The following is a 23,829-nucleotide window of genomic DNA, read 5'->3' as shown; positions in this document are numbered from 1 at the left end:
TATCAGTAGATAAAATCCATATTTAAAAAAAAAGCTCTTTGGCATCTTCAGGATTTGAAATAGCTCAACTGGAATTCCATCACCTCCACTAGCTTTGTTCACAGTGATGCTTTCTGAGGCCCACTTGACTTCACACTCCAGGATGTCTGGCTCTAGGTGAGTGATCACACCGTGACTGGGCGACTGAACTGAACTGAGCTCAGCATCTTCACCAATTTCATTAGTGTAGTCCTGAAGCCAAAAACTCTGAGACCAGTTCAGTTCAGTCACTCAGTCGCGTCCGACTCTTTGTGACTCCAGGACTCCTGGACTTCTCCAGGCCAGAATACTGGAATGGGTAGTCTTAACCTTCTCCAGGGGATCTTCCCAACCCAGGGATCGAATGCAGTCTCCCACATCGCAGGCAGATTCTTTACCAGCTGAGCCACAAAGGAAGCCCAAGAACACTGGAGTGGTAGCCTGTCCCTTCCCCAGCGGACCTTCTTGACCCAGGAATCCAGGAATCGAACTGGGATCTCCTGCACTGCAGGCAGATTCTTTACCAACTGAGCTATGAGGGAAGGCTGCTGCTGCTGCTGCTGCTGCTAAGTCGCTTCAGTTGTGTACGACTCTGTGCGACCCCATAGACAGCAGCCCACCAGGCTCCCCCATTCCTGGGATTCTCCAGGCAAGAACACTGGAATGGGTTGCCATTTCCTATGAGGGAAGGCACCCCCCACAAATAAAAAACATTATGTTAACACACAATTGGTATTACTGTTATTGTTAAATGAATAGTACTTGAATTTTTCTACTTTGTAATACAAAAAAAATATCAGTAGATAAAACCCATAGTTAAAAAAACCTCTTTAGCATCTTTACCCATTTTGTTAAGAGTGGAAAGTGGTCCTGAAACCAAAAATTTTGAGATCAGTCTAGTTCAGTCGCTCAGTCATTGTCCGACTCTTTTCGACCCCATGGACTATAGCACGCCAGGCTTCCTGTCCATCACCAACTCCTGGAGCTTGCTCAAACTCATATCCATCGAGTCAGTGATGCCATCCAACCACCTCATCCTCTGTGGTCCCCTTCTCCTCCTGCCTTCAATCTTTCCCAGACTCAGGGTCTTTTTCCAATGAGTCAGTTCTTCACATCAGGTGGCCAAAGAAATGGAGTTTCAGCTTCAGCATCAGTCCTTCCAACGCATATTCCTTTAGGATTGACTGGTTGGATCTCATTGCACTCCAAAGGACTCTCAAGAGTCTTCTCCAACACCACAGTTCAAAAGCATCAATTCTTGGGTGCTCAGCTTTCTTTATAGTCCAACTCTTACACCCATACATGACTACTGGAAAAACCACAGCTTTGACTAGATGGATCTTTGTCAGCAAAGTTGAGATGGTAAGGACCAAAAGGCAAACAGCCTGAAACAATTTGTGTACAGCTAGGATGAATGAGTTAAAGAACTGGACATGGAATGACAGACTGGTTCCAAACAGGAAAGGGGTATGTCAAGGCTGTATATTGTCACCCTGCTTATTTAACTTCCAGATGTTCAAGTTGGATTTAGAAAAGGCAGAGGAACCAGAGATCAAACTGCCAACATCCACTGGATCATCAAAAAAGCAAGAGAGTTCCAGAAAAACATCTATTTCTGCTTCATTGACTATGCCAAAGCCTTTGACTGTGTGGATTACAATAAACTGTGGAAAATTCTGAAAGAGATGGGAATACCAGACCACCTGACCTGCCTCTTGAGAAACCTGTATGCAGGTCAGGAAGCAACAGTTAAAACTGGACATGGAACAACAAACTGGTTCCAAACAGGGAAAGCAGTACATCAAGACTGTATATTGTCACCCTGTTTATTTAACTTTTATGCAGAGTACATCATGAGTAACACTGGGCTGGATGAAGCACAAGCTGGAATCAAGATTGCCAGGAGAAATATCAATAACCTCAGATATGCAGATGACACCACCCTTATGGCAGAAAGTGAAGAGGAACTAAAGTACCTCTTGATGAAAGTGAAAGAGGAGAGTGAAAAAGTTGGCTTAAAACTCAACATTCAGAAAACTAAGACCATGGCATCCAGTCCCATCACTTCATGGCAAATAGATGGGGAAACTGTGGAAACAGTGACAGACTTTATTTGGGGGGGGGCTCCAAAATCACTGCAGATGGTGATTGCAGCCATGAAATTAAAAGATGCTTACTCTTTGGAAGAAAGTTATGACCGACCTAGACAGCATATTAAAAAGTAGAGACATTACCTTGCCAACAAAGGTCCATTTAGTCAAAGCTATAGTTTTTCCAGTAGTCATGTATGGATGTTAGAGTTGGACTATAAAGAAAGCTGAGCGCCGAAGAATTGATGCTTTTAAACTGTGGTGTTGGAGAAGACTCTTGAGAGTACCTTGGACTGCAAGGAGATCTAATCAGTCCATCCTAAAGGAAGTCAGTCCTGAATATGCATTGGATGGACTGATGCTGAAGCTGAAACTTCAATACTTTGGCCACCTCATGAGAAGAACTGACTCATTTGAAAAGACCCTGATGTTGGGAAAGATTGAAGGCGGGAGGAGAAGGGGACGACAGAGGATGAGATGGCTGGATGGCATCACCGACTCAATGGACATGAGTTTGAGTAAATTCGGCAAGTTGGTGATGGATAGGGAGGCCTGCTGTGCTGCAGTCCATGGGGTCGCAGAGTCGGACATGACTGAACTGAACTGAGGATGAATTATAACGTGGTGGAGGTGGGGTTGGGGGATGAAATGTTACAGATACTAAGCTTGATTTTAGATCTAATCTAATGCCTTCTTTAGAAGTTAAGAAATGGGGAAAATATATTTAAAGTTTTTACATTAACCTTCATATTTAGATTTCCAGTGTCTTCATCTTATCCTGTGGATCTGATTTACCATCTGGTGTCACTTCCTGACAACCTTAAGAACTTCTCGTATTTCTTTTAAGGCCAGTCTGCTTGCTACAAATTTCTCTGTCTCTGCATAGGAACATATTTATTTCACCCTCATTTCTGAATGACAGCTTTGCTAAATGTAGAATTATTCACAAGCAGCTTTTTTTCTTCCAGCCCTTCAGGCATGTCACCCCACTGCCTCCAGAGCTTCTGAGGAGAAGGCAGCCACTGATGGTAACTGAATTCTTTTTGTCGTGCTGCTCTCACGGTTTCCGTGTTGTCTTTCAACAGATCGTCTATGCTGCATCTAGGCCCAGGTCTCTTTGTACTTATCCTACCAAGATTCACGGAGCTCCTGGATGTGGAAAGCTCTTCGTCAAATTTGGGAAGTTTCCCAAAATGCTGTTTTCTGCACCTTTCTCTCTCCTTCTGAGACTCCCATTACACATATGTTTTATGCTCGAGTCTGAGGCTCTGTACATTTTCCTCTTTTTCAGACTGAATCCTATCTGTTGGTCTGTCTTCAAATTCACTGACTCTTTTTACTAGCATCCCAAAACTGCTGCTGAGCACCTCTGGTGAATTTTTCATTTCGGGTATTGTAGTCTTCAAGTCTAGAATTTCCATTTCAACGTTTCACTTTGGAATACATCTAGATTTATTCGCAAAGAAGTTGCAAAAACAGTACAGAGAGCTCTTGTATATGCTTCACCTAGCTTCTCCTAAATGTCTTATATAATCATGATACACTTATCAAAAGAAAGTAACATGGATGCAAAACTGTGGACTTTACTCAGATTTCACCAGTTTTCCCTCAAATGTCTTTTTTCTGTTACAGGATCTAATGCAGAATACCATATTGCATTTAGCCATTATGTCTCCTTAGTCTCCTCTAATCTGTAATAATTTGTTTCTCATGACTTTGACAGTTTTCAAGAGTACCAGTCAGGTGCTCATGTAAGCATGATCCCAAGTTTCACTCTGTTTTCTCATGATTGGACTCAGGTTATAGATCTTCACATCATATTAAGGACAGGCTTCTTTTTGTTTGTTTTTTTAAATAATTTTTACACTCCATTTGTTGGAGAATCTCCATTTGTTGATGTACTATTGTCATATTTTCCTTTAAATATTTAAATACGGTTTCCTTTGGTCCTTTTAACATAGTTACAATAGTTGAAGTCTACTAAATCTAACATTTGGGAACATTCAGACACAATTTTGGGGGCTGCTGTTTTTTTTCCCCCATGCACTAGTTACACTTTCTGTTTTCTTCCATGGCTTGTAATTGTGCTATTGCTAAGTCTTGGGATTTTATATAATGTAGCAACTCTGGCGGAGAAGGCAATGGCAAGCCACTCCAGTACTCTTGCCTGGAAAATCCCATGGACAGAGGAGCCTGGTAGGCTGTAGTCCGTGGGGTCGCTACGAGTCAGACATGACTGAGCGACTTCACTTTCACTTTTCACTTTCATACATTGGAGAAGGAAATGGCAACCCACTCCAGTGTTCTTGCCTGGAGAATCCCAGGGACGGGGAAGCCTGGTGGGCTGCCGTCTATGGGGTCACACAGAGTCGGACACGAGTGAAGTTACTTAGCAGCAGCAGTAGCAACTCTGGACTCTGATTCTTTTCACATTACAGGTATTGTTGCTGTTTTTTACTTTTCTGTCTGGTATCATGCCTGGGCTAAATATGTGAACTCTGGCTCCCTGAGGTATGGCATCACTGAGGTCTCTGCTCAGTCTTGTTTTAAACAGATCTTTATATTTTCAAGCCTGACTTCCCAGGGCCTGTAGCTTTGCATAACTTCATGGTCAGCCTGTGACAGGACAGAGGTTATACTCAACTCAAGCCAGTGAGGTTCCCTCCTCTGCTGACGGGTACATGCATGGGTAGGGGAGCTTGTGTGATGTTAAGTCTGTGTTCCAGTTTGCCCCAGGTTTCCTTTCCTCAGGGCCCTTTCATACTCAACTCAAGCCAGTGAGGTTCCCTCCTCTGCTGACGGGTACATGCATGGGTAGGGGAGCTTGTGTGATGTTAAGTCTGTGTTCCAGTTTGCCCCAGGTTTCCTTTCCTCAGGGCCCTTTCATATCTCCCAGGAGCATGCATGTAACTTCAGGACATTCTCAGGTCTTTCCCGTGTTTATGATCCGCCTTATCCAGCAACATGTTTACCCCAAACAGCACCGCAGTTGCAGGCTCTTTGAGCTCACCACAGGTCCTCCCCTACACTTCCGAAAATCCGCATCCACAGACAACGTCACTGCACATCACCCATCACTCCAAAGAGCTGACCCTCTTCAAGCTGAAGTCTGTATGCCCTGCTTCCTGCTGGCAGAACCTCATGCCAAGCAAGCCAGGACACAGTGGGGTGAAATGGGAGGAGCTCCAATCAAGAATTCCACAGATTTTCATTTTTCTCACTCCAAGTTTAACGGCATGACACTTTCCAAAGTTTCATGCAATTGGCCTTTGGTCAGTCTCCAAAGTACTGAAATGGTTGCTTTAGAAAAGCAATGTAGAAATTAAAAATTGTATTCAAGTGTTCACACTCTTTGAACCAGTAATCCCAGTTCTATAAAAACCAACCTAAGGAAACCCCAAATGTAGAGAAAGCTGTGTATAGCACATTCTTTTATTTCTGCACAGAAAAACATGGGATAAAAATGTCTAAAATGTTAACAGCAGTTATCTCTGGATGGTAGACTATAGACGATGCTTCTTTTCTTCTTTAGAACAAGTGTGTATTAACTTTGGTCCAAAAAAAAAAAATTCAAGTGACTTTTTAGAATTCCTCTTAACAAATATCACCCAACTCTCTCTTATGTTTGCTATTCCCAGTCCAAATGGACAGGGCTCCTATTTTAATTCTGGATTTTCCCTTCCCACTCACCGAAAAAAACTCAGAGAAGCACAATCAGAAAGGCACTCTCAGAAAGAGATCTAAATCCAAATCCTAGAAACACTGTTTACAGCTATGCTGCCCTGGGTAATTTTTCTAAATCTCAATGCAATCTTAAAAAAGATTACATAATCTTAGAGATTAAGATAGCTCCAATACCACAGAGGGCAGCTCAGAAAAGGTATAAAAAAGAAGCTGGAACTTTGGGGGGTGGGGGAGGGAAAAGTCTGGCACTATAAAATGAAATTGTCAATATAAGAGTATGGTTTGGGATTCATCCCAAAGACAGTCGTGCTGATGTATGACATGACATGATGAGCATGACTCTGCGCAGGAAGTCTGTCTTCCTTCTTCTGTAGTGAACACTTCCTATGTGTTGTATAGGAAGGACACAGCAGGCAATAGTGTGAACAAGGTTCATGCTTCCTGACCACACCTTCTGTGGTGGTAGGGATGGAAAGTAAGGCCCGGGTGGAAGCCAGACAGAAGTAGACAAATCCAATTAGTGGGTCTGTGCCATAAATAAAACAAGGTAATAAGACAGATGGGGGAGGGGTGCTTTTTAAATAGGGTGGTCAGGGAAGGCCCTTCTGCAGAGGGTGAGCTGAGACTTGAAGGAAGAAGAGGCACAGAAGACCTTGGGTCTGGGGGCAGAGTAGGTGCAAGGTCAAAGATGGGAAGAAACCTGACGCTGTTCACAGACAGCAAGAAGACTCTTCCACTGCACAAGGAAACAAGACTGAAGTTAGGAGGGATTAAGATCTCATGGGGCTGTATGATGAAAAGGAGTTTGGATTTTATTTTCACTGTGACAGAAACCATGAAACAGGGATTTTTCAGCAGAGTAGCATGGTCTGGTTGCATTTTTAAAATTACTCTGAGACGTCCCCTGGTGGTCCAGTGGTTAGGATTCGACGCTTTCACTGTGGAGACCTGGGTTCAATCCCTGGTCAGGGAAGGGAGATCCTGCAAGCCGAGAGGAGCAGCCAAAAAAAAATTTTTTGACTGATCTGGCCAGAGAGAATTCTAGCAACAGGATACTACATACCTTGAACTAGTAGGACTGACAGCATTCGCAGTGGCAGAATCAAACAGAATTCCCACACAGGTGGAGTTTCAGCTCTTTCTTTCTAAGCAAGCATAAAGGTCTCCTGTTAAACCTTCCATGGTCCTCCCAGCTTCACTGTGCCACCCTTGAACTTCACACAATCCTAATCAAGTACTGCAATCATGTCCTTACACAGCTGTCTTTCCTGATGGACAAACTCTAAGAATGGAGGCAGGAAGCATGTCTTATTTATCTTTGATAAACCGAGCCAAGTACCTGGCAGAGTAAAAGTGCTCCATTAACTCCTGACGATTCCAAGAAGGAACAAACACATTTTAAAACATTCAAAGCTGTATTAGTTACCTAGGGCTGCTGTAACAAAGGACCACCAACACAGTGCCTTCCAATAACAGATATTTATTCTCAGTCTGAAATCAAGGTGGTGTGGGCAGGGCTGTGCTCCTCTGAATAAATGAAGGCTTGAGGGAGGAGCACTCCCAAGCACTGTAGTGGCTTCCCATGTGGCCCGGCCGGCACTGCAGTTCCTGGCCCATAGCTGCCGTGAGTTCAGTCTCTGCTCACTCTTCATGGCTCTCTTTCTTGTGTGTCAGAGGCTCTCTGGGTCCTTGCCTCTTCTTAGACTCCAGTCCCCTAACCCATATGACCTCATCTTCACCACATCTACAAAGTTCCTCATTCCAAATAAGATCACGTTCTGAGTTTCCACACAGACACGAATTTCCGGTGGACTCTATTCAACCCATCACATCTTTCAACACTGCAATGGATTGCCTTAAAAAGCAATAGTCTTCTATTCCAAACGTGTTCAAGCAAAAACGGAGTAGCCAAAATCAGGGTGTTCAGCTGAAGAGACTTCACATTGCCCAGCATGTCCTTAACCCCTTGGTTCCAGTTACTCAGCTGGATGCTGGGGGCTGACTTGCCCTGACTCCTCTCACTTTGATGTTCTATGATTCCAAGTCATAAATATTATAGCAGAAAACTTACCTTCTCAGCTCTGAAACGGGCAAAATGTTTTTTGTAGACTATCTGCCTCCAAACTCCCTTCATTTTTCCATGAACAATGTAATGCATTCCTCCATACATCAAACCACCACTGTAACTCCATTTTAATACACCATTTTGAATACCTACTATATGCCAGTAACTCGTTTCTGACCAACCTATCGATATAATAAATTATTAGCTTGTGTATTCCTATGGAGAACAGTAAATACAGCATCAAGGTAATGTGGTGAAACAGAGTACACAGCGGCTAACACGCCGGGTCGTGCACACACATCCTGAGGAGCACCGAGGCATGGGGCATTTCAAGGGCGCCGATTTCTAGGTTCTCAGCTTCCAAATATACAATGTTCTGGAACCATCCTACTGACACTTTTCATTTACCTCCTCTCCCCTTTCATCTCTCCTCTTCTACCAGAGGTAACTCAACACTTCCTAAAACTTCCTGCGGAGCTGGGGCCTGACAACAGCTGAGGAGCCCAAAGGAGAGTTTAAAGCATTCATGGTGAAAAGGTTAATCGCTGTCCGGACTGTGTATCAATTTTTTTTTTCCCCCAAGTCAAGGGGTCACCAGCTCCTACTATCATGAAAATGGAAAGAAGATCAAGTCCATTTGCTAAATCTATAAACGAGACTTCTCAATATTTCCACTATTAAAGTAAGAAAGAAGAAAATCAATGGAGAGCCTCATCTTTTCTAATTTTATAAATAGATAAAATATATTAATAAAATGATTAAAATAAATTTGCATTTCCCATTAAATGTTTACTATTTAATACTTATAAATTTTATAACTCACATGTTATTTTGAGTGTCTACTGGCTATCATTGTATCAACTCAAGCCAAAATAAATTTGACATAGCCTTACAGACACAGAAAATTTCAAATGTTTTAAATTATAATTGTTTTTGCATAGAACTCAGAAGAAATGGTGACACTGCTAAAATATTTTCTATTTCCATCTGTTAAATTAATGAATGGATTTGCTTTTGTTGTAGAAAAGTATACTGTGACTGATAATTATTCTTTTATACTTGAAAGCATTTTAAGGATAAGCAGAAACAAATAGAAATGAGCTCAAAGGGGAAAATAAAGAATATAAAAATTCTGACTTGAAATTAAGAAATTGCTCATACTGTGGTTTAAGTAATACGCCAAAATCTACATCACTAACAAATACTGACACTTAGAAGAAAAGTTCTAGATGAGTAAAAAGGGAGCCAGTCTTTTGTTTTTTCAAGTTTTTCAAAGGGATGTGAGCAAAAAAAGGTTTGAAAACCCTTGTGGTAAAAATCAAAATATGTTGTTAGTCTTAACCTTCATCCTAAGATACTGCCTATTAGACATCCTCACCTGGATGGCTCTCCAAACACTTGAACTCAACATATTTAATGTGAACATAAAATGCACTCCACCACCCTTGCCCAGTCCTCCACACACATACACAAAAGAGGAAAAGAAGAAAAACAAAATCTGCCTCTTCTTTTGTATTTTTGTTACTAGCCTCATGATCTAACTACTTGGTCTCCCAAATTTAAAAGGTGCAAAGTTTTTGTTTTTAACCTCTCAATCAGGTCCTAGGATCTAACTCCTAACTCTAATTCCTTCCACCACTACCTCTGCTCAAAATCTCAAAGGCTGTCATCAAAAATAGCTCTTCTTTAAAACAACAACTATACTTAAATGTACTTCCCAACACCTCCCAAGGAGAGTGAAACCACTTTATCATTACCAGAGCTATATACCTGTCAATCACACAACTGAGTTACCAAAGAATCACAGAATCAAGAAGTCGGCGGGAATCAGAAAAGTCAAACCCCTACACAAGAACTTCATCCAGTATCTTTTGGGAATTTATAATCTCACGAGGCAGTGTTCATGAGGTGTTCTTCTCTGGACATCTCGATCATAGATCCAGTCCAAATACAACTTATTTAACTTTTTCCAGGATAACTGTAGTTAAAAAGGAGATTTGTACGATGCAGGAACTTCAAACATGATGACCTAGATGGGGTGGGACCGGGTAGGAGGTGGAAGGAAGGTTCAAGAGGGAGGGGACATAAACACACCTATGGCTGGTATATGTTGATGTATGGCAGAAACCAACACAACATTGTAAAGCAACTATCCTTCAATTAAAAATAAACTTTAAAAAAAGAGATTCATGCTAAAAGAACATGTAAAATTACATAAACTTCTAAACAAAAAGTTAGGTTACTTATAATCTCACCATCCAGAGATAGCTTCAATTAGCATTTTGGGATATACACTGGCTCCACACCCCCCAACCCCAGCTCTCTTGCAAGCATACAATGTGTGTGAATGTTTATGTTTTGTGATTTATTTTTAAACAAAGTTTTTTAAAAAAACGTTGAGGTTTTGTTTGCTAGCTTAATGTTGCTATAAGCAATTTTTCATGCAATTAAATGATCTACAAATTCTTCCAAGTATTTAAGTAGGTACGTAATACAGAAATAATGGGAAATACTAAAATTTATTTAGCCATTTGTAAACTATACTGTTCAGTTCAGTTGCTCAGTCATGTCCGACTCTTTGCGACCCCATGAATCACAGCACGCCAGGCCTCCCTGTCCATCACCAACTCCTGGAGTTCACTCAAACTCAAGTCCATCGAGTCAGTGATGCCATCCAGCCATCTCATTCTCTGTCGTCCCCATTTCCTCCCACCCCCAATCCCTCCTAGCATCAGAGTCTTTTCCAGTGAGTCAACTCTTCACATGAGGTGGCCAAAGTATTGCAGTTTCAGCTTTAGCATCAGGCCTTCCAATGAACACCCAGGATTGATCTCCTCTAGAATGGACTGGTTGGATCTCCTTGCAGTCCAAGGGACACTCAAGAGTCTTCTCCAGCACCACAGTTCAAAAGCATCAATTCTTCGGCGATCAGCTTTCTTCACAGTCCAACTCTCACATCCATACATGACCCACGGGAAAAACCATAGCCTTGACTAGACGGACCTTGGTTGGAAAAGTAATGTCTCTGCTTTTTAATATGCTATCTAGGCTGGTCATAACTTTCCTTCCAAGGAGCAAGCGTCTTTTAATTTCATGGCTGCAATCAGCATCTGCAGTGATTTTGGAGCCCAAAAAGTAAAGTCTGACACTGTTTCCACTGTTTCCCCATCTACTTTCCATGAAGTGATGGGACCAGATGCCATGATCTTCGTTTTCTGAATGTTGAGCTTCAAGCCAACCTTTTCACTCTCCACTTTCACTTTCATCAAGAGGCCTTTGAGTTCCTCTTCACTTTCTGCCATATATACTTTAAATTCAATGCATTTTAGTAGTCACACAATGTAAAAAATATCACATACTCACAAGAAGAAATACTATAATTTAACCAATTGTAAATTAGGTTTTTAACTTTTCAGTGATAAATAACATGATGAATATCCCTGAAGATCACTAACCTTTATCTAAATTTCTAGTTATTTGCTCAGTACATATTCCGAAAAGGAAATTATCAGGCAAAAGTATAAATTGTATTCAATTGTCCAATTACTTTTCAGAAAACTTAAAACAATTTAGACTCCTACTAGCAACCTGCATGAGTACAATCCTCAAGCTATACACTTACTTTTTAAAAAGTTGTCAAAGTGAAAACAAAAATCAGTATCATTCTTTTAACATGCATTTCTTTTATTACTAGTATGGTTAAATATAAGAGCGCCCTTTCTATTTCTATTGTTTCTATCTATTGCTCCTTATCTACCCTCTGAGGTAACATTTTTTTTTCCCATATAATAAGAGGAAGTAGAAGAGAATGCATGGACTTATAAGGGTCAGAATGACCCAGAGGTGAATTTATTTTCAATACCTGGTTGTGTTGCCTTGGACAAGAGAACTTTAAGCTTGGGTCTCCTCCTGTATATTAGCAACTAACCTCACAAAGTAAGAAAAAGGCATTGCAATTGAGAACATACAACCAAAGCAAAATCTAAATTAATCCTTTTCTTCTCATTCACATGGCAATCATTCAAATACTAGAAGACTGCAATGCTCCATCACATCTCAACAGCCACTACCCACCTCCATTCCCACCCCCTTCTGAGTCTTTTCTTTTCCAGACTAAATGTCTTCCATTTCCTCCGTCACATATCAAACGATACAGCTTCAAATCACCTCACCACCCTAGTCACTGTCTTCACAGTATGACTTGGCTAAATCTTGTCCCCCTAGAACGTGGCGTCCAGGACAAAATATTCCATATATGAGTTGAGAAGACCATACTGAAGGTTATCATTTCAAACAATTGTCTCAAATCATCAAATGTTTTCTTTATACAGATCTGTGAGTCAACAAAATCTATAACCCATAAACCTAGAAGTCTAACGATGTTCCACTCACCTTCACCAATGAGGCAGACCAGTTTGAAAGTAAGACTCTGGAACGTGAAAGGCTCTTCTCTAACATCTTGCCTGATGCTTCAAGCAAGCCAAGTGCAAGTACTGAACTATGTACTATGGGATTTAACATCTCTAAGCTCAGTTTTTACTCACTCGTCAGTAAAAATGGGAGTACTGCCAATTATCTCATAAAGCAATCTTTTATAATGATTAAAAAACATCAATTACAGTATCTGGCATATAGGAGGTACTCAATAAGTGAAAACAAATAATTATAATTAATATTAAACAGAGATTACTGCCTCTTTATTAAATGTTGCTTGCTGAGTACTTTACATGATCTTGAGCCAGAGTTTGGTCTACTCAAAACTCCGAGAAACAAGAGTAGGTATGGCCAAAATTCAGTCATCTGATTAACAATTTTTCTTTCCCAAACTATGCCCTCCCTGCCTTTGTTCTTGGCCTTCTCCCTCTAGCCATCTTCTGAAAACGAAGCACCAATCCCTACCAGCAGGTGGAGGCATGGAGCAAGAATCCTAAATTCCCATTCAAAATTAGAAGCAAGAGAGATTCGTGTCCATCACAGGATCAGTGGCACTGGTCCCTTCAGAAGGTTTCCTGCCAGCAGACAAAATGAAGCCTGGCATGCTTAGAAGGCTCATCTACAAATATGATTTTTATTCCTTTCCCCATATCCTGATCACATGAACATTTATACCTGAATGCAACCATACAAAAGTACCATTTATTTATGAATGATCTTTTGAAAGGTGTATTTGTCAACAACGTAAAAATTTACCTTAATTTCAGGCAAAAACAGACCATTTAAATGTGGAAGAGAATAAACACTGAATTTTCTCTCAATTCAAATGATAAAATATGAACAATGTGTAGCCATCAAAAAATAGGTTTTGAATTTTAATTAGAAGAATAAAAATTAATTGCTCAAGTTAACTGGAGCGGTCAAAGGGAATGTAAGAAGGTCCAGAACTTTGACTAAAGATACTGAGTGAAAACAATGAGTCAGGAGATTTCTAAAAAATTAAGATTTTACAGAAACACAGCAAATGTGATACACAGTCTGCAGTACAGACAAAAAAATTCATAAGAGTATCTGCATGCAATGAGGGCTCTTCATCATCTCAAACTTCCTAGGGTCTCTATAACTATTAACGATCATAGACAAAAACTGAGTCAAGCTAAACTTTGTCTATTTCCCTTTCTTCAGCTCTCCTCTTCCGAGCTTGTCTCTGTATCCATCCTCAGAAAAGAATTCAATTCTCTAAAACTGCTCTAACCCTTTTTGAAAAGAATGAAGGGAAGGAGGGAGGGAGGAGGGAAGGAAGTGTTAGCAGAAGTCTTATCAAACTGCTTCAAAAAGAATGCATGGTACACACCCCTCCCTGTTTCCACCTAAAGTGAGCCCCCTAATCTTCCTAACTCCTGTAAAGGGCTTAATATTTTACCTCTAGCAGGGCTCCCGTGTTTAAAAAAGAATTTTTGAGTATACAGAATATACAAATGACAGAACTCTAGGCAATGCAACAAAGCCACAAAATCTGGACAAAGGTCTAAAATCTCTCAAACTTTCACATCCCACAGATGATACATGCTCCTGATGACAACATATAAACCAGCAATTTCAACACCTTAATCCTCAATCAAAACTACAGTCCAAATACACTATAAATTTACATTAATATTATGTGTGAGCATGTATTTGTAGTGTAAATATATATATATATATATATATACACACATATGTTTATTTTGAAGTAAAAGCCCAAACATGGAAGCACTGAATTTAAGTCAAATTATGAACCCTTTCTGCAAACAGAACAATGAAACCAAGGTTCCTACCAGAGGAGTGTCTTGGCAGTGGGCAGGGAAGAAGGTCTCAGAAACAGAATCACTCCCTGGTTCACCACTGGCTACACGACCCTCCCTTCCCCCTCCACCATCCTCCCCACTGGCTTCTGAACACAGGCTTGTGAAGAGCCTTGCAGCTATGCTAATATCTGAAACAGTGCACCTTTACCAACTGTTAGGTAGATAACAGCAGCCATAAATAAGCACAGGATATGCAAAGGAGGGACTTTATTTTGGGGGGCTCCAAAAATCACTGCAGATGGTGATTGCAGCCATGAAATTAAAAGATGCTTCCTCCTTGGAAGAAAAGTTATGACCAACCTAGACAGCATATTAAAAAGTAGAGACATTACTTTGCCAACAGAGGTCCATCTAGTCAAAGCTGTGGTTTTCCCAGTGGTCATGTATGGATGTGAGAGTTGGACTGTGAAGAAAACTGATCACCGAAGAATTGATGCTTTTGAACTGTGGGTTGGAGAAGATTCTTGAGAGTCTCTTGGACTGCAAGGAGATCCAACCAGTCCATCCTAAAGGAGATCAGTCCTGGGTGTTCATTGGAAGGACTGATGGTGAAGCTGAATCTCCAATACTTTGGCCAACTGATGTGAAGAGTTGACTCAATTGAAAAAACCTTGATGCTGGGAAAGACTGAAGGCAGGAGAAGGGGACGACGAAGGATGAGATGGTTGGACGGCATCATTGACTCGATGAACACTGAGTTTGAGCAAGCTCCGGGAGTTGGTGATGGACAGGGAAGCCTGGTGTGCTGCAGTCTATGGGGTCATAAAGAGTCGGACACGACTGAGTGACTGAACTGAACTGAAGCAAAGGAAATGTCACAAAAGAGGAAATGCAAATGTGCAAAAACATATCAGAAGGTGTACTCTTGCTTACTGCAAGTGAAAACAAACTTAGTGTACCACAGCACATCTACTGAAGCAGTAAAGCATTTACATAAGTGTTCATAAAATATTTTAAATGCTTATCTAACATATAGTATCACAACTGCATACTATACAATTGGAAAGAGATATGCTCATTCATCTTTAAACCATAAAAGTGAAGATTCGAGAAAATCAAAAAGCTTTCCTACCTCCTGACCCAATCAAGTGATTTCACTCTAAAGACTTGATCAAACTTGCATGAAGGTACTAAATGAAGTTTTGCAGAGAACAGCAACAGCCCGTAAGGAGTTCTTATATTTGGCATCCAGAGAACGAGCTACTGACAGATCAACATCACATCACCACTAACCACCACTAACTACAACTACACACCACACCTGCCCATACCTGAGCCACTAGCCACATGCAGCTATTTAAACAAAACTCAACTGAAAATTCAATTCCACAGTCAAAACTAGCCACATTTCAAGTGCTCATCTAGCTCTATGCTTGGCTCTGTGTGTGTGCTCAGTTGCTCAGTCATGTCCAACTCACTGTGATCCCACGGATTGTACTCCACCAGGCTCCTCTTCCCATGGAATTTTCCAGGTAAGAATACTGGAGTGGGTTGCCATTTCCTTCTCCAGGGGATATTCCCGACACAGGGATCAAACCCACATCTCCTGCATTGGCAGGTGGATTCTTTACCATTAGCACCACCTGGGAAGCCCTGATATATGACAGGTAACTATTAGATACTACAGAGAACATCTCCATCATCACAAAAACTTCTGATAGTCTATTAATCCACTTAGCTGCCTGTGTCATGTCTCTCCTCCTCCCTTCAGTCAGTTCAGTCGCTCAGTTGTGTCCAACTCTCCGCGACCCCATGAATCACAACACGCCAGGCCTCCCTGTCCATCACCAACTCCCGGAATTCACTCAAACTCATGTCCATCAAGTCAGTGACGCCATCCAGCCATCTCATTCTCCGTCGTCTCCTTCTCCTCCCACCTCGCAATCCTTCCCAGCATCAGTCTTTTCCAGTGAGTCAACTCGTCGCATGAGGTGGCCAAAGTATTGCAGTTTCAGCTTTAGCATCAGTCCTTCCAATGAACACCCAGGATTGATCTCCTTTAGAATGGACTGGTTGGATCTCCTTGCAGTATAAGGGGCTCTCAAGAGTCTTCTCCAACACCACAGTTCAAAAGCATCAATTCTTCGGCGATCAGCTTTCTTCACAGTCCAACTCTCACATCCATACATGACCCACGGGAAAAACCATAGCCTTGACTAGACGGACCTTGGTTGGCAAAGTAATGTCTCTGCTTTTTAATATACTATCAAGGTTGGTCATAACTTTCCTTCCAAGGAGTAAGCATCTTTTAATTTCATGGCTGCAATCAGCATTCACAGTGATTTTGGAGCCCAAAAAAATAAAGTCTGACACTGTTTCTCCATCTATTTCCCATGAAGTGATGGGACCAGATGCCATGATCTTTGTTTTCTGAATGTTGAGCTTCAAGCCAACCTTTTCACTCTCCTCTTTCACTTTCATCAAGAGGCTTTTGAGTTCCTCTTCACTTTCTGCCATAAGGGTAGTGTCATCTGCATATCTGAGGTTACTGATATTTCTCCCAGCAATCTTGATTCCAGCTTGTGCTTCTTCCAGTCCAGCGTTCCTCATGATGTACTCTGCATATAAGTTAAATAAGCAAGGTGACAATATACAGCCTTGACGTACTCCTTTTCCTATTTGGAACCAGTCTGTTGTTCCATGTCCAGTTCTGACTGTTGCTTCCTGACCTGCATACAGGTTTCTTAAGAGGCAAGTCAGGTGGTCTGGTATTCCCATCTCTTTCAGAATTTTCTACAGTTTATTGTGATCGACACAGTCAAAGGCTTTGGCATAGTCAATGAAGCAGAAATAGATGTTTTTCTGGAACTCTCTTGCTTTCTCCATGATCCAGCGGATGTTGGCAATTTGATCTCTGGTGCCTCTGCCTTTTCTAAAACCTGCTTGAACATCTGGGAGTTCATGGTTCACATATTGCTGAAGCCTGGCTTGGAGAATTTTGAGCATGATTTTACTAGCGTGTGAGATGCACCCATTTACCTAGAAACATCTTCTTAACCTTACCCTAAGGCTTAAACTACCAAGAGAAGCTTATCTTCTGACAGTCTCATGACACCTTGATAAAGCCACTACAACAAGTATATCACATATAACCATTTCATTTTCCTCACCAAAATCCTGTAAGCTTCTTCAAGGAGGAATCAACTGTTTTCCAAGGGGCTCTGAACTGCTCTGGCACACACAGGACTCTGATAATCTTTCCTATACCAAGAACACTGCTGAGGATGACAGATATGTACACTATGCCTACAAGTTAAAAACGTTTATGAATAAGGACGGCAAGGCTTCAAAAAGAAAAACCTGGTGAGGCTGGCAGTCTCACAAATGATTTTTTTTTTAACTAATTCTTTTCATTTTCTCAGTACCTAACACATTCACAGAAGGTGTTCAGTAAATATTTGTGGAATAGTTTCTGGATTAAAAAAAAAAAAAAGATACCAATAATGAACCCTATGGCAAAGGATGCACCTCTGGGTGATAAATGATGTGCAGAGGTAGGTTCAGCAGTTGTACCAAATGTTAAAATATCTCACAGGTGGGAGATACTGATAATAGGGGAGGGGTACATGGGAAATCTCTCCATATTCTACTTAATTGTGCCATGAACACAGAACTGCTCTAAAAAAATTAAGTCTATAAAAAAGATACAGATGCTAAATTAGAAACCAAATTTAGCTTATTACACTACTAAAAACATATGTTTGCACATTAGAGCCCCAAATTTTGTTCAATAATAATACATACCATAGATTTATGATCATTAAAAAAAAAACTAAACCTCAGATTTCTCACCCAAATAAGATTCGTTTCCAGTGCATAGAAAATCTGACTGAAATAATCCCACGTGCGGTGTTTTGGCATGCTACCAATATACTAACTCAACTTCCACACTTAATAAGCACCTACCTACGAAAAGCACTGTGGCCACAGGGTGAACAAGATAATTTCTGTTCTCACATTTTTGTCTTCCAAATAACAAAAGTATTCTGCGAGAGAAATGTTTAAACTCGGCTAACAAAAACACATATCCCCAAAATGGCAAAAAATAAAAAAATCATTATCCTTATTTTTCAAATATTTGAAAACTCATTATCAACCATTCGAGAAAGTAGTACATGACCTGTTTTAAAACAAAAAGTTAATGCTTCATTTACTTGGCATCCTTGGGAGAGCTGGTGCTCCACATAAATGAACTTTCCAGATAACTCATGCTTGCCCATTTAAGCACCAACACAAACTGGAGGTTTTGTTTGTTTTAAACAGTATCAACCTTTAAACTTTTAAAAACAGATTCTATTAAATACTATTTTGACTAATGTCAAAAACATGATTGTGCTGGAGACACTCAAGATGCCAAACTTTTCAAAAGCTGCTGGTTTTGAAGAGTGTTTCTTGCAGTCTTGAGCTTCTGGTGCGTCAGTTGTCGACTTCTGCTGCTCTCAGTGTAAACCTGACTCCAGAAGCCTCCAAGCCCCCTGCAAATGTGCCCTTACTTGGAAAAGGAGTTTCAGAACTCAGAGGATCTCCAAATCTCCTTTGGCTACTCAGAGTCTTCTGATTTCCTGAATCGGTTAAAAAGTCAACAGTTACAAACTCCAAAGCAAGTTTTGGATAAAAGAGTTACTGCTAGACCTGGATAAAAGTCTTTACGTTGATTTCCTATTTTCAACTGAGGCTCAGTCAGTGATAACTTCATTAGCCATTCACTCATTCAGCCAGTATTTACTAAGTCCCTACTATGAACTGGGCTCCAATATTAAAGTAAAAATTGAAAAATGAAAAGATTTCTAGTAGTTTAAAATAGAAGTACTCTAAAATAAATGACTTCTACTTAGTACCTAAGGGGGAAAAAAACAAAAACAGGTTTCCTTAAGTCTTTTCAATGAAACTACAAAACCACCTAAACTTCTTATAATTCCTGTAGCTCTAGACTTAGAAACTCAAGATGCAATCGTAAACGAAGCTTTTGATTTAACCAAATATTTACTTCAGGAGCTCTGAATAAGATTCCAAGATTTGTCTCTTTTTCAGTCTATTACAAATTCCCATTGGCCCAAAACAAATCACTATGATGTATGTTTTAGTATTAAATGATTATTAAAAAATTTGAAAATGATAAACATACCCACTCAGCACCATGGTAAGTTTAATGTCATTTTAATGTTGAGCATCGCTAAGTTGAAAATTCAGGAAAACCAGAAGTTTCTATACATGTCACTTTGGGGTATAAACAATTTTTTTTTTTTTAAAGTTTTAAAAGTATAGCCATCTTCCCGAATGATTCAGAAGGTAAAACAATATGCATGCAATGCAAGACACACAGGTTGGATCCTAGGTCGGGAAGATCCCCTGGAGAAGGAAAAATGCAACCCACTCCAGTATTGTTGCCTGGAGAATCCTATGAACAGAGGAGCCTGGCAGATTATAGTCCAAAGGGTGCCAAAGAGTCAGAGATGACTGAGCGACTAAGCATGGCATGGCATTACAGTGTAACTATCCAATATTTGCTTTATCTGCCACAATCAATTTTAAAATTCCATTACCCATTTATATCTAAAGCTAGAAAATGAGTTAAGAAGGAATGGTTCTTAAAATTGGTCTCTGAGGATTAATTAAAGCAACAGGTAAAACCCCTGGCATCAGCCTTACTTTATTTATTCCCTTGGAATCTCCGATATCATTCATTTTCTCCTTGGGGAGCACAACTAACCTTATTCACCTTTTATAATTTTACAAGTGATAACTGACTGCCTTCATTATAATATTTAGACTGAACCGGAAATGAGTATTAGTCATGCGCTGCTGATATGAGAAAGAAAGGAAAAAAAGTTACTACCATTAAAAACCTTTTTAATCCATCAGTATCTTTTCAATTTTAAATTTGGAACCTGAAAATGCTTTAAGCAGTACTGTAAAGACCTCTTTCAAAATAACTACATGGACCTCTTTCAAAATAACTACATGGACCTCTTTCAAAATAACTACATAAAATTATTTTTAAATGTCACTTACAGTAATCTTTACAAGTTGACTCTGACCTCATTAGCATACCACTTTGTCCTGTGAAAGAAGTCTGATTTTAAATAAAAACAATTCAGAGAAACCCAAATATAGGTTTCTGCTCTCTCTCTCCAAACTATTTAGGCAAAGAAGCAAATGACAAATATGTACTGGACACACCTACTCTAAGAAATCTCTATCGGGTGCTATCCACTGTACCAGTAAAAAACAAAAAGAAATACAGACCGGGCTCAAGTTATTTACAATATATCTGGGGGGCGGGGGGTGGGGGGGGAGATACGCTCCCATAAAAGAAGCTAATATTACTCAACAAGAAAAATAAACACATGTGACTTAAAATGTGGTCATGAACATGTAACGTTCTGGCAGCAGAAATGGAGGGCAATCAGTTCAAATGTAAACAAAATTCTTTTGTCCTCCCTGTTTTAAATCTGGCAGTCAAAATCAGCCAGAAATAAGAGGCTGTGCCAACAGCATCACTAGGGGAAAAAAATAACAAAAAACCGAAATTCTCAGGAGCAACTGGTACTGGACCATTCAAAACAAAGTCTTCCTGTGAGTGCTCCATCAGTAGTCTTTCTCTTAAAAATCTTATCAAATTAAAAACAAAACTGATTCCTGGCTATCAACTGTCCGGAAACCGAAGCTTTGAGGAGGCACTCTGAATACTTGTTTCTCTGACCTCACTTAGGATCCATCCACAGAATCGAATAAGTAGGGAGACGAGCAACTGAGAATCGGCCTATTGTTCGGAGAACTGCAGGACCATCCCAGCACTGCGGGGCGCGCGGGAGGCGCAAACGCAGCACAGGTGTGTAGGGGTGAGGGGTGGCCAGGTGTGCCCAGGACAAGTAAGGAAGAAAGAGGCCCAACTTCCAGACTGAGACGTCGAGAAAAGGAAGACGACTGAAGTCATTCCAGACCCTTAAGCCTCTGAGCACAGAGTGGAGCGCGCCTGGGGAGGGTACGAAGGGGCTCCCAGAGCCCACCCGGGTCCAGCCTCGAGCAGGCCGGGGTCGGGGATGGGGTGAGGCTTGAGTCCCGACGATCAAAGAAAAGCCTCTCGAATCGAGGGGGGGTCAGCCTAGACATCCCCAAACAACGGGTAGTGCTGGTCGGGGGGTGAACGGCGAGGAGTAGGGGTCGCGGAGGTGCAGCCAGGTGGAAAGAGGTGAACAAAAGAGCAGCCCCCAAGTGTGGGGCCCCCGGCGGCGGCGTTTACCTGGGAGAGCTGCCGGGGATTGGGACAGCCGAAGAGCGCGGAGCTGGAGCTGAAGCTGATGGCTCCTCGGCGGCTGAGGACGTGCTGGGGGACCGGCCTGTCCAGAGGCAGCACCGGCAGCTGGTAACATACTTCCATTGAATACGCCCGCCCTGCCCCCGCGCGGCGCCCGCCCTGCCGCGGCCGCCGGCCCCTGCGCTGGGAAGGGGCCGCGGCTCCGGGGCGCCGGGCCGAGGCGGGGGCGGGGCGGGCGGGCGCCGACCCCGGGCCGGGAAGCCGCGCTCACGCCTCCCCCACCCCAAGACTCCGCCGGGGCCGCCGGCGGGAAGGCGCTGCGGCGGCCGCGGCGACAGTTAAACGAAGACCAGCGCGCGCCCGGCTCCCGGGGTGCAAGCGACGGCAGCACCCGCCAAGTCGGAGGGGGAACCCCGGCGTCCCCAGGCTGTTCGGCCCAGAGGAGAGGGTCCGGGGCGGGGGCTGGGGGGGGCAGCGGAGCAGGAGCGGAGCAAAAACGGAGCAAAGCGGTGCAAGAACACACAGCTGGAGTCAGCAGCGAGAGCCTGCGCGCGCGGGGCTCGGATGCAGGCAGCAGCTCCGGCCGCGGTCCTGCCCCCTCCCCTCCCCTCCCCCGGAGCCTGACTTCACTCCGCCGCCGGCGCGAGCCCGGCGTAATTCACACTTTGCAGCCGCGGACCCTGCGCCAACCACGGCCGCCGCCAGCGTGACGTCACGACGCCGCGCCGCAGGCCCCGCGCCGCCGCAGCGCCCGGGAGCCGGGTTAGCGGCGGTGGGGTTGAGCCGCCCTCCCCCGGGGCCGCACCTCGGGGCTCACTCGCCCTCCCCTCCCGCTGCCCTCCTCCCCGACCCGTCCTGGTCCTGCAGCATCCACCACCCCGGCCCAGGCGCGTGCGCACGAGGCCCCACGCTGTGGGGACATTCCCCCTTATCGCTAAACTCTGGCGTTGGGGCGCGCTGAGGTTGTGGGGTGGGCTCCGCCTACGCGAGAGGCGCGATTCCGGCCTTTTCGCTTCGGAAACCCCAAGCACGCGGCCCAGTCGCAGCGCTCAGCCCTGACCGCGGGGTCTCCGCCGTGCTTCCCTCCTTGAATTCCCACCCTTGGGGTTCGTTGGGGGCCGCTGCGGCAGTGACTCGGCGGGCCGCGGGGGCCCCGGACTCCCCTCTACGTCACTGCCAGCACCGCGGGAGGGTCGGGGTCGAGCGCGCCCCTGGCAGGTGCGGGCCCCGGGGCCGTCCCGGGTGGAGGGGCGGAGAGCAGAGCCCAGTAAAGCGGGCGTGAGGAGGGGGCGACGGGTTGGAGGGAAAACACCCGAGACTGAGAAAGAAGAAGTGAGAGTATGCACTGGAAAAACAGAAAAGAGAAGAATGAAAATGAGAAGACAAAGGGGGGAAAGAGGCTCACGCTCTTTTACCAAACGTGTTTTTGTTTCTTGGCTTCGATTAGAAGGCAGGAGGAAAAAAACTCTTGACCTGAGTTGTAGAGTGCAGGTTTATTTTGTCACGTTTCTCCCCAAACCATGAAAGCTTTTCAGCTGCAACCCTTTGTTTCAAGTGCATTCCAGCCTCTAGGACATTAGCCTAAACCAGCTCTCCCCGGTTGGCAAAATTGCTTGGGCTCTGCTCTCAGGGGACCCACCCTTCCACTTACGTGCTATGACCAGCCACTGGCAAGGTGGCAGGTCTTTGAACGTACTGCATAGCCCGTTCGGATGAGATCAGATATCATACACTCATGATTCCATAAATCAACAGAAGTCTGCAAAACTTTATCATCTTTCCACGACATCTGTTTCTTGTGTATCACTTAAAACTTTCTACGTCTTTGTGGGTATTTTTCAACTTGTCCGCTTTCTACTATTAAAAAGACATCACTTCCAGTGTGGTTTCATGGATTTTTTTTTTGTCTTCACTAAGTGGAAGCTTCCCTTTAGCGCAACTTTAACCAACCGACGTCCTTGGACTCATGGATAGGAGCCAGATGGAAAGTTCAAGTAAGGCTTTATTGGGCCTCATGCTACTGCGGGAGGGAGTGAAAACTAGCAACAGATCCCCTTGCTAGCTCCCTGGGTGAGAGGGGGAGGGGCATCAGCCTGTCCCTAAAATGGAGTGAGGGTAGGGGGCCTGAGGTCATGATGGAGAGGTGGCCTAGGTAGTGAACTGCCAGATGTTCAAGCTGGTTTTAGAAAAGGCAGAGGAACCAGAGATCAAATTGGCAACATCCACTGGATCATGGAGAAAGCAAGAGAGTTCCAGAAAAACATCTATTTCTGCTTTATTGACTATGCCAAAGCCTTTGACTGTGTGGATCACAATAAACTGGAAAATTCTCAAAGAGATGGGAATACCAGGCCACCCGACTTGCCTCTTGAGAAATCTGTATGCAGGTCAGGAAGCAACAGTTAGAACTGGACATGGAACAACAGACTGGTT

General features: G+C 42.9%; 1 protein-coding gene across 8 annotated transcripts in view; it reads right to left on the bottom strand.

Annotated features, from left to right (window-relative positions):
• The window catches only part of PDE7A (phosphodiesterase 7A), a 115,093-nt gene extending 93,070 nt beyond the window's left edge, over positions 1 to 22,023 (bottom strand). For 5 of the 8 annotated variants that reach the window (XR_016039265.1, XR_016039268.1, XR_016039269.1 and 2 more), the window contains exon 1: positions 21,382 to 22,022. Coding sequence is in view for 1 of the 8 variants with exons in the window: in XM_055431859.2 (XP_055287834.1) it covers positions 21,382 to 21,519 (138 nt within the window). In the remaining 7 variants the exon portion in view is untranslated. Of the gene's footprint in view, positions 1 to 20,150; positions 20,472 to 21,381 lie in introns of those variants that run through there. The other 3 variants (XR_016039267.1, XM_055431859.2, XM_055431862.2) reach the window with 3 other exon arrangements.
• Positions 22,024 to 23,829: the final 1,806 nt, after the last annotated feature.

Source organism: Moschus berezovskii, chromosome 16 (genome assembly GCF_049115385.1).
Source record: "Moschus berezovskii isolate FMDL1 chromosome 16, NW_MosBer_1.0, whole genome shotgun sequence".
Classification (NCBI taxonomy): Eukaryota; Metazoa; Chordata; class Mammalia; order Artiodactyla; family Moschidae; genus Moschus; species Moschus berezovskii.
Note: the sequence above shows the minus strand (reverse complement) of the source record. Positions and strands in the feature narration are given on the sequence as shown.